General features: G+C 40.6%; 1 protein-coding gene across 1 annotated transcript in view; it reads right to left on the reverse strand.

The window, feature by feature from the left end:
- Positions 1 to 12,232, reverse strand: part of ACSL6 (acyl-CoA synthetase long chain family member 6) — a 72,316-nt gene that overhangs the window by 26,074 nt on the left and 34,010 nt on the right. The window contains exons 10-11 of the mRNA XM_006017217.3: positions 8,311 to 8,384; positions 2,742 to 2,819 (exon numbers count right to left, since the gene is read on the reverse strand). Of these exons, the coding sequence (XP_006017279.1) occupies positions 2,742 to 2,819; positions 8,311 to 8,384 (152 nt within the window). The remainder of the gene's footprint in view (positions 1 to 2,741; positions 2,820 to 8,310; positions 8,385 to 12,232) is intronic.

The raw sequence follows: 12,232 nt of genomic DNA on the forward strand, positions 1-12,232 counted from the left end.
ATTCTGTTGTTTTAACTAAAAAGTAAAATGGACAACAGATGGCTCGTAATAATATGTTATTCTATGAGTTGTTACATACAGGACTAATTCTGTGTATGGAGAGGGGAGTTCCCTCTTCAAAGGGAGTTTTATCTTCATAGTGACTACAGCATTTTAGACCTATATAGTTTCATTTTGAATATGACCTAAAGAGCCTTTGATTTATGCACTGTATTCTGCAAAGTATAGATTGTACATAGATGGCCACTGGACAATTAAATTGTAGTTTTAGAAGTATATAAAAATAGTACTGTTTGCATACTCATTAAAGCTGTTCTGTTTGTGTACTATAATCAGTCATAGCTAGTTAGTTGACAAACTAAAATACAGGGTTTCATCACTACTCTTTATTGTTCTTAGGACTGTAGAGACAATACTATTTTTAGAAGGGGATCTGGAGTCTGTCGGGACCCTACAGCAATCTGTCACCCAGATTCTAATTGCATAATTATTCAGTACCGGGGGTGATGCACCAGCCAGAAAGGAAACATTGGGGAGGAGGGCAGATCTTCATCCAGTAGATATTAGCATTATTTCAGTGACATCAGTAGAACTACTTTGCTACATACCATGCAAGGATGATGGCTTTTATCTTTATTAGATTCCTGAGTTTACAGTGCAGGGTCTTTGGAATAACAAGTGACACCCTCTAGTCTCACTGAAATCAATGACAAAACTTCAAAGGCACCAGGATTTCACCTAACATCTTTTAACTTGCAAACAGGGCAAATTTTGGTTTAGGCTGACAAGAGGTAAATGTGAAATCCCAGAATGGTATTTTACAACGATCTTTCTGAGATAAGAATGCTACCTAGTGCCGTTCATTAGTGGACCTCAAAACACTACACAAATGAGATGGGTATCATGGTCCCGTTTTTACAGGTGAAGAAACTGAGGAAAACTAATTTTCCAGGCAGACAGTTGCAGAACCCAGGTCTCCTGAGTCCTAGTCAAGTGCTCTAACATTGCTTTTCAAAATTCAAATGAAATGCATACAATTATTTTGGCATAGTTTCTCTCTCTCAAAATAGCTTAAACAAAGAAAAGTTCCTTAAAGAGTTATGAGCTTTTTTGTGCTATTCCCTTTGCAACTGAATGCCTCCATTCTGTTTTTTCAACTGTACTCAGAGAAACTCTATATACAGATTATTGACTTTTAAAACTATATGTATTTCATAAATATGAGGTTATGGTTTTAAGAATATCACCCCGTCTAATTCACAAGCTATAATGCACAGGCAAAGGAGGAAGAAATTTAAAAATCCATATGGGAAAAGGCAGTCATGGACAGAGCACTTAAAAAATTGAGTAGGTGGGATATGGAGATTTAATCTTAGGAGCTTGCATTCGTTTGAAGAACGCATAAAAGTGCCTGAAATCAGAGAATCGCTATTCTATTTGCCACATAAATGTTAAGAGTCTTTTAAAAGTTGATTTGTATGCCTTTTTGAACACCTTTGTCTAATAAAGGAGGTTTTGCACTGGAGGCAGTTGTGCCGTTTACTCTTAGCTACTTCATGACTGACAGGAAGATGCTTCTTTTATATAGTAACATCCTGTGAGTTCTTTCAAATGTTTCTAGTTTCCTTGTGTCACAGGATTTTGTAATCCTCAATATTTTTGACAATACCTCCCGGCAAATCTGATTTGTATAACACAAGAATGCCATCGCATAAATCACTGTATAGTTACCAAACTGCCCTGGGAAATGAGATTTATGCATAATTTACATGCTATTCTGGACTTTACTCTAAATCCTTTATGAATCACATATTTCTAAAGTATACATTTCTTAGTCTAGCAGTGAGTAGTTTACGTCTGACACAGATGTTACTAAGGCTTTGGAAAACTGTGGATTGTGACAAAAAGTATAGACTCAGATCAAACCTGAGTCATCCCTGAACTGTGAGAAAGTTTAAAATTAGAAATGAATCCAGACCCAAACTTTGCAGCCAATTTGTAATGCAGATTTTTAGGCTAGGAGTGATCATAGTGAACATCTAATCTGATCCCATGCACAACACAGGGGTTGTAGCACAAGCTATCACCTGTCTGACTGGGAAAGCCAGTAAGCCACTTCTGTGGGCTGCCATGAGTTATCAGCTCTGCTTGCCATTATTTCCAAGAGATGACAGCTTCTAGTTATTGCACATGACAAGCTGGCCTGCCAAAAACATTTCCTGCCTTTAAGTTTCTGCAAGTGTTCATAACTCTGCTTATTTATGCAATAAAATATTTCAGCTGATAAAGAAAATTATTTCTACTGCCATGATTACTTGTCCTATAATATTTTGAAGACCTGCCCCGCCAAAAATCATGCAGGTAATGATTGTTGCACATGTACCAATGGCAATATCCTGATGTCATATACACTGCTATCAGCCAAGGCAACTCCAGAGAGTCTCGTGTAGCTGAGATCAGAATCGGAGCCTTGGTGCTGTGCCCATGACACCTTTTGGAGTACAAACTATTTGCATTTCACAGCATATCATCAGTAATTTTGCTACAGTTACTCTTTTATTTTTTTGTGTGGAAAAAGATAACTTCCACAGAGGCTAGGACCTTACCTGTACCATTCTCTCAAACATGTGTGCTAAAGGCAAATAGGATATGTGTACATCCTCACAAGTAGGAGACCACTGACTCTGGAAGAAAACACAAGGAGCCCCACAAGGCCCAGTCAGTTCAAACAGGTTTCTTACCTGTATAACTCTTTCAAACATGTGAGCCAGAGGCAGGAAGGAGATGAGCACATCGTCCTGTCTCGGAAAGATCACTTTCTGCAGGTGAAGGGCATGGGAGACAGAAAGGAAAGAAACACTGACAGGAAGACAACAAGAAAGTCATAAAACAATAAAAAGAAAAATGGCACCAGAGGTGCAAAAGGGTAAAGATCATCAAGAGAGAAAGAAAGCAGCATACAAAGTGAAGCGTTAGGCCATGACATCAATGAAACTATGTTAGTAGGAGTCTTAAAGAGCATGAGGATGCACACAAAGAGCAACGGAGACCTCTCTCCGCTGCAGGAGGTGTATTTAGATTTATTCGAATCATGTAGTAAACAGGTGCTAATTCTGAGGAGGAGCCCAATTTTCAGACAGAGGTTTTAATCAAGATATGCACTCTTGAGTGATCATTTATCTCAGAAAAAAAACGGTTTTCTGGGCACTCAAGTGCCTGTTGAAACATCCAGTCAGGATCTGAATATTATGGGCAGAATCCTCAGCTGTGCCGAGTTCACACACATGCTTCTACTCACCCACTGTGCAGCTGAGATGGAAAGAGGCAAAGGATCCTGAAACACTTTTGCACTTTCCTCCATACTGCAGTTGGCCATGGCCTAAGCTGACTCCCAGTATGCGATAAGGCAGTTCTATTAGAACGCTTCTAGGAGAACCGCCTGGGGGTTGGCAAAGCATGTTCTGCTCTGGCTTCCCATCTTTTCTGGGCCCTGGAATAATGCGTCCTTCCCCAGCTGGTCACAAAGGGTGTATTCTACACCATGTCCTCAATGCTGCTGCAGACACCCACTCTCAAGCATGCCCTGCCCATCCATTCTTGCTTGCACAGGCCAAACTTGGAAAACCAGTGGCAAAACCACTCCAGAACTATGTCCTATAGGCAACCTTAAGAGCTCTGTCAACTGAGCTGGATTATGGTGGCAGAGGAAGCTTAAGAGTAGACACACCCAGTAGCACCAAGTATGCAATGTAGACATACCCAAAATGTCCCTGAGCCAGGGCTCAGACACAGTCTTGTCCAAATAGTTAATTTTTCAGTTTGGTGCTGGAAGCCAAAAATAATTTATTTGGGGTTTAACAAGAAACAAAATGTTGTTGGCTTTAGTCACTGAAAAAGAAAATGCAAAAAATTCTTTTTGGTTGGAACAAAAAATAGTTTCAGACAGTTTCAGTCCGAAATTGTCATTGTGTAGCCAGTGTTTTCATCCTTTTACACTTAAATTAGGCTCAGCTTTGAATTGATAATATCTTGACTTTTTCCTTTTTTTTTTTCTTTTGGCTGAAACTAGCCACCAAATTTAATTTGAATTTATGAATACTTTTTAGGAACTTGAAACTGCATTTTTCAGAGAATTGACTATTCATATTAAAGAACATCACCCAGCCCTAACTAAGGGGTGCTTGCTTGAAACCCAGCTATCCCAAATTTACAACAGCTCAGTGTTCCTACACCCCACTGAAGCCTTCAGTCGTCCCACTCGGGCAGCATTTAAGGTTAATTTGTGCCATTCTACTAGCGTAGAGTGACCTTAACACAGCTGACATCTGGCCCTTAGCCTGGGTGCTTAAGTTCGAAGATTGGGCTTACAAACGGTACCTATTAAGCAGAAAACTGTTATCAGAAGTTTTATACTACAAAGACTTGGGTTCTTTTCCCTTAGTTATAGTAATGATCTTGCAGTTGGGTCCACGCAGGTGAACTTTTATGCATAATGTGGGCCCCACTGAAGTTAGTGGAGCTCTCTGGGTGTACAAAATTCCACCTGTGTGGATCTAATTGAAGAGTCAGAGCATTAGATTGAAAGGGAAAGAATTTGTCTTCTGAAGGTTAATGATTGATTTTAGTTAGAATAGCACATTGGATTATTCCGGTGCAATCATTATTTGTTAGTGCTTCTCTTAATTTTCAGCATGGACTTTCTCACTGCCCCACAAGTGTGGGAGAAGTGAGAAAAAAAAATGATTAAAAATAGATATATAAATAATCCAAAGATTTTGTCTCCTTATTTTCCTTAATTGTGCTGAAATTTATCAAAGTCCTGTAAGGGACATAGATATAGCTACTCCTTGTTTAACACCGTAGTTACATTCTTGAAAAATGCGACTTAAAGTGAAACGATGTTGAATGAATCTAATTATGTCACAGTAGTTACCTACTAGTAGGCGGCGGTCAAACAACGTTATAATTGAACATTGCTCAACTTTAAACAAGTATGTTCTCTAATAGATCAGCGACATAATAATGACATTAACCAGGACGACATTAAGTGAGGAGTACCTGTACCTACATGGTTGGCACCATAACCTGGAGCCCAGAGTTAGGTGCCTAAGCTCCCTATGCGTGGGGAGAGATATGCACCTCAAAAAGGGATCCAGAACAGCCAGCATGCTGATGCTAGTCAATAGGAAATGCCGAGACCCTAGCTGTACCTAAAATGCCACCCTCCCCAACACTAAAGAGCCTAAGTGAGGGCTGCAGGCAGATTCCTCTATCCACCAGGAATCTAGAGCCTGGCATTCACTCCAACACATTTTGTCTAAACAGGGCTTACTGTTCTCTTTTAAGAGGTGTTGGGGGAGGAGGTGGTCACTGCATTTTATGTAATGGACTTTTGGTTTGGGGACTTACACAGGAAGCAGGAAACACGTTCAGGGCCCTCCTCAACTGGAGGTCTATTTATCCATTATAAAATCCAGAAGTGTTCCAGGGAGCAGGGAGCAGAACTCAGGTGGGTTCTCTAATCATTGCGCTACAGGGTCACGCTCCCCTTTAGCACTTCCTCCATGACCACAGGTATCTTGCTTTCCTTTCTGCATAATAGCCTAACATGAATTGAAGAGGCATAGGGAGCCTTTACCAGTCTCGCTTATAGTCTGAGGGGTAGGAGCCTCTCCTGGGGCATAAGCATTGTGGGTTTAAACCCCTCAGGCTGAGAAGGGAAATGGATCTGGGTCTCCTTCCTCCTGTACAAGTACTTTACCTAGACAGCTATTATATGAAAGGTGGAAGTAGTAGCACCCCTCCCGCCCCCAGTTGTCTTCCGGTGTAGCTATATTTTGAGAGAAGACCTATCCCTATGAATATATGTTAAGCATGCTCTTAAAAGACCAGTGGGATTAGGGCCCCCAAGGGATACAGGCACCTCTCTGCTGAGTTTCTGGCTTCTGGACAGGTGTTGGGTAACTAGCTCCTCAGATTAGATAAGATCTGGGCTCAATTGCAGGTGCCCAGAAAATTTTCAGGGCAAACAGAAAGGTCCTGCAAATTTAGGTGCCTCCAGGATCAGGCAGCAACTGAACAGAGGATGTTTTGGTCACTATTTTGGCATTAACTGCCTGAGCCCAACTGAGTCCCATCTTAGATGACTTGATCTAGCCTAAAAGCTCTAGCCTCATAAAAGCACAAAATAAGGAAAATAGCATCTTTACATAAAATAGGGATTCCATAGTATTATGAAAAGTGATGCTTGGTTATCCATTACACTGCACCATGGTCAGCAGTTTATATCAGTGCAATAAAGGTATAAGGCTCTAGTGACACAAAGTACCATCTACCTGGCAGTCCCATTGCTCTGGTGTAACTGCCAACCCACGGCACAGTACAATGGACTAGGGTATAACCACGGGAGTTTCTATCCCATAGAAAGACATATTCAAGCTGACTTGCTTTTTAGCCTGTGTTTCTAACACCATCTACTGAGGTCAGCTGGTGGCATAGATCATGTATTACAGTGTCTTCTTTCATCTATTCACAGCCCAAATAGTCTCTTGTATATAGCAGATTAAGATCTTAAGCCCTGCCAATTTGCCCACATGTTCCTTCAAACTGACCTGATACATAAGTAGAGCTGTGTAAAACAACTACTGAGAAAAATCATCATTTTTCCAATTTTGCTAAAAGGAAAAACAGTTTGTGCCTTTGTTTTATATTTGGTCAATATGGTTAAGTTTTTTTCCAGGGTGAACACATAAAAATATTATGTTTGGATGCAGTGAAAGTGTCTTTCCTTGATATTTGACAAAAGAGTTTTAGAAAAACATATTTAAGTTGATTTTTTAAAAACAATGCCATTATAAAGTCACTGAACAAAACAATTCTTGCACAAAGTTTCATTGATATAGTACAAAATTTGCAGATTTCAAATCTCTGGTATTTTACTACTTTGTTCCGTATTTTATTTCATGATTTTCCCCTTTGAACATTTCCATACTTTGTGCAATTTCCTTATTGCAAGAAAACATACTATAAATTGGCAGTGGCTATCACACGTACTGTTTCCAGCAGTTCTGAGACAGATAAAATCCTGAGTCTGCAACCATTTAGAATCAGGCTTAGGTACTGATCCAGTGCACTTTGAGGTCAGTGAAAAGAATTGTGCTGACGTCAATGAACAGCAGATCAGACCCACAGAACTCAATTCTGCAAACTGCTTAACTCCGTTTAAGTCAGCTGCACTTGAGCTTCCAGGATCAAGCCTAAATCCAGATCCTCAAAGGCTTGTGGATGCATAACTCCCATTAAAATCAACAAGAACTAAATGCATAAATACCTCTAAGGATCTGGACCTTAGTGCTTACACAGTGAATTATCTAATCAATATTTTGCAGTGAAAAATACTGAGGCCCCAATCTTGCTATAACACTTATGCATATGAGTTTAATGGAAATGCTCACAATCACATGCACAAGTATTTCCATGCAAGACTCAGGACATAATACGATAATACTGTAAGCACTGGCCCTAAATAGGATAAAACACTGTGGTTTATTACTTACAGTTAAGGTATTTCACATATATAGTCAATGATTTCTGTACTGTACATACCAGTACATTATTTTACTCATTTAAATTTAGCACGCTAGAACTGTTCCATTTCCCATATAGAAATAATTGTTTTCAAATGCAACCTGATACACTATACAAAGTGTATCACACCTATAAAAACTGGGCAGGTTTGTACTTTCAACTTATGTTACATAGTACACTGTACTTGTGAAATACAGGAGGCAACAAAGTATTTTTAATTAAATACTACTGGCCAGTTTTGGAATATATTTCATAGGTGGCAGTTGTTAGCATATAATGTATATATTGGAGTCATAATCAATGCTATCAAACAAATGGAAAGGCTGTCAATTTTTCCCCTGGGGATTGGCTTGTGGCATGGGCGTTGCTGGAATACGGTACAGTACTTTTTCTTTAGTAGTAAGCACCAATTAGAATATTAGCAGGGTTCTGGCAGCCTGCAAGTTGAATTAATTGATTTAAAAGGAGCAGAAGGTGCTTCCCAAAAGTACTCAACATCTTGCAGGGGCAGGGCCAAAATACAGCACTGTGAAGGATCTAATATCATTCACCTTTGAGAGCTTAGTTTTGCTCCTTTTTCAATGGATTGAGCTCTTAAAGTGATATTTCACTTCCTACATCCATGGGGATATTTCTCTATCTTGAATTAATTCAAAGTAACCCACAAATTCAAAATGAAATACACTTAGCAGGTAGCAATACTCTCCAAGTCAGGGTATTCACCTCTGTCACTTTCAAAAAGCCTGAAAAATCAGCCACCACATTCCCGTGAGTCAGCATAGCACCTTTGGGGTTCCCTGGAAACAGATAAAGATAAAGAAACACAGCTTTAATAGAAAATTTTGTAGGAAATTTCCAAAGGCTTCTAAGACACAGAACTATTAACATTTTTTCAGCTTCTCTTCCCAACTTTAAAAATATGTCATTTTCACAAATGAATTGTTTCTGTGCACTAAAACACATTAGTGCACGTTACATTATTTCAATTTAAATGCAAAGCACACCACCAGCAGAGCTTCAATGTCAATCTTTTAGATGGGGTTTTGTGAATCAGCCAGCAAATCAAAAGATTTATGGATGAATTGCAACTTTTTAATAAAAAGTGTTATAGTAAAAGAACAAGTCATGCTTTCATAAAAGGTTTTCTTCTATAGAGCAGCTTAACATTCTCTAATAGGATTACATGTGGCAGAAGTTATCACAATCAATGAGACCATTTAGAAAAGGTACATAAGGAAAAGTATTAGAATAAGTCTTTGTAAGTTCGCAGCTACTCAAAATACCATTTGACACAAGGAGAGCAGTCATCTAGATGTTGACTGAGAATTGCCTATAGAACAATTGTACTTAACCTTTGGAGTTTCTTTGGAAGATCACTCATGCTGTGGTTACTACCTTTCCTAAATGAGTGTGAGCTATTTCACAATTGCATCAATAGCAATTCTGGTGATCACAGAAACATGGAGATTACTCAGTGGCACATGTCACCTCTGAGTTGTTAGCAACCCTTTTATCCCAGGGCAAAAAGATGTAATGCACAATAGTAGCTGGAGTAGAGAAGGGACAGCCCAGCCTTTTGTTGTTAGCAGCCAGGTTAGGATATGTTCTTTGTGACTCTACACCAACCCTCTTCATCACCACCCCAGGACCTATCTAAGGAGCAAAATGTTAATTACAGTAAAGATGGCAGAACTAGGCCCTATTTCCTCACCCCTACCCCCACAAGACATTTTATGTGGATTGTGTTATTTCAACAAAAACCACAATATTGTAGTTCCTGAGACTGTGGGAGTAAAACTAGCTCTTAAAGACGGCTTCCCTTTTTAAATAGACTACATGGAGCTGTGTCATGTAACAGGTGGAGCATGAATTAAACCTCGCCTTGTGCAATCCCACTGAAATTAATGGGCCTCTCCAAGATATAAGCCTGGCAGAATTTAACCAAGGGATAAATATATTATGTCCTTCAAAACCGGGGGGGGGGGGCAGTGGGGGGGGGGGGGGGGGGGTGTGCACGTGCTTGTGCGCAAGTGTGTCAGAGTGGGGGGACAGAGGGATGTCAAGGTTATATGGTTTATGGGGTTAATGTATTTGGCCAAGTTTTAAATAGAGAAGTAAATTTGAGTTCCTACTGAAATCACAGACTAACAATACCATCCTAGTCTCCACCGATCTGGGCAAACATCCATATCAGAAAAACCCCACTCACTTTGGCTTTATGTGCCATTACTGGCCAGAAATAGTGTGGGACTGAAATCAATTAACAAAAGATTGTGGATAAGGGTATCTAGTTTTTATTCCTTAATTTCAGACACTCAATTCACCCAAGATATAAAATAATTAAATGACTCCTGAACACAAAATTTTTACTTCTTCAGATATTTATTGGAATAAAACAAACACATACAGTATTTTAGTAAGTGTCTAAACATAGCACCCCCAGCTCTCACAAATAAGTATATGACATGGAGATAGTTCTAAAAGTTGCACTATTTGCTGTAACATGCTCTCATCTGATTTCATAATCCACCGTTAGGAAAACGGCAGCCCCTTCTTGTGCCAGTAACTGGTCCAGTGGATCAGGTAGGCTCTCAACAACTTCATGGTCATGTGAATCTAGACCTAAAAAGAATCCTCTGATCCAAAGTAAACTGCAGATGTCTACTGGAGATCCACATACTGCTTATGTGATTTATAGTCATCTTACCAAAAGTTCTCCCATAATATTGCATTCACAAGTTCTTCCTGATGTCATGAGTCTATTCATCCAGTTTCCATTTCATACCATCTAAGAGGAAGTACTTTCCTGTCTTCCAGAGATTTGTTTCCCTATGAATGATATTTTCAAAACAACCTTTGGAAATTCTTCAGTCTCCATTACCTCACTAATATGTATTCCTAAATTATACATCCCAACTATGTGAAGTATTTTTCTTCCAGTAACTTGCCAGAAATCTTCTGGCGCCTAGAATAAATAAGTTTAAGTTCTGAAAGTACCTAATTCTGAAGTTTTTCACTGTACTTTCAGATGATCCAGGACATCTGTCAGAATTACTCCAACCACCATTATTTGTGTGATATTCTAGAACAGGGGTAGGCAACGTTTTTTGGCCAGAGTGCTGAAAAAACCACAACGTCTACCTTGGAAGGTGCCAGACTGCCGGCATGCCAGAAAAACAAAATGAGGGCTGAGGGAGGGCGGGGCAGGAGGGGTAAGCAGGACACACTGCATATTAGTATATTTAATAATCATAAATGTTGCCTTTGTTGTTGTGTATTCCTTTTTTGTTGAGCATGTTGCAATGAGAAAGAAAAAAAGAGACAAATAAGAGAAAAAGGAGACAGAGAAAGAAAAAGGAGAGCAGAGAGAGAACCAGACACACACACATGCGCAGAGAACCATGTGCACAAACACAGAGAACCAGAACACACCCAGAACCAGACACGTGTGCGCACACAGACGCACAGAACCAGACACGTGTGCACACACAGACACACAGAAGCAGATGTCCAGGCACACGGAGCTGGGCTCCTGGGCCACTGGACAAAGCCCGACCCAACAATGCCCTGGTCCTGCCAGAGCGCCTGTGCTTCCCCGGGGAGCCAGCCCCCAGGCTGCAGCACAGCTGGCCGAGGCCCCGGCCCAGAGCCTGCCTATCAGCTCAACCACCCACCCACCCTGCACAGCTAAGCCCACAAAAGTTGTGGTGCTCCTGGCAAGGGGCAGCACCAGCCTCGTCCTGGTGCGGGGCTGGGCTGGGGCTGGGCTCGGAGTGGGTGTGAGTCAGGCGGGCTCAGCTGCAAGCGTGCACCTGCCAGTATGGAGCTAATGCCAGAGCCCAGAGCAGATGTTTGCAGCCTTCTGGCTGCAACTGGCCCAGGCTCTGGGTAGCTGCTGTCAACCATGGAGCCTGCTCTGCTTGCAGCAGGGCTTGCAACCACCCAGCTGCCTGCCGGGAGCAGCCCGAGCTTTGTGGCTGGCAGCAGCTGCCTAGAAGTCAGGTTGGCAGTGGTGTGCCGAGCAAAATGGCCTCGCATGCCGTGCTCGGCACACGTGCCGGGGGTTGCTGACCCCTGTTCTAGAAGCATAGAGGAGTTCAAAATCCTTGAGAATTTGTAATTGCAAATATCAGAGAAGAGCACCAGTTTTCAGAATCTTTATTCAATAATTACTGAAGCGTTGGTGTTGATTCAGTGTTGTTTCAGGATCAGGACTATAAAATATCAGTAGTATCCCTCATTATGGAGGGAATCATGGGCTATTCATAATATCAACTTATTTTATCTTTTTTTTAAATTAACAACAAATTCATGAAAGTATCTTATTTTTGGATTTGCTTCACAGAGATAAACAGCTCAAAATAGTTTCAGAATAGCACAGCCACTGAGACACTGAGGAATGTCAGCAATGACAACTGATTCCAATCCATTAATTATTAACTATAATATAACAGTTTTCCTGTGCCGCTTCAGTGTGGAACATGTTCGATACTTCTTACATGCACAAAAGGAATCTTATTGATATCACTGAATGCATCTGTTCAAATTCCCTTCCACTGCTTCACGAATGGTGTGACCTATAGTCACTTGTAAGCAGCTGTAAATAGCTGCTTATACAAAGCTGGTATCCATGAGTTACTTGTGC

This window comes from Alligator sinensis, unplaced genomic scaffold (genome assembly GCF_000455745.1).
Source record: "Alligator sinensis unplaced genomic scaffold, ASM45574v1 scaffold111_1, whole genome shotgun sequence".
In the NCBI taxonomy this organism is placed as follows: Eukaryota; Metazoa; Chordata; order Crocodylia; family Alligatoridae; genus Alligator; species Alligator sinensis.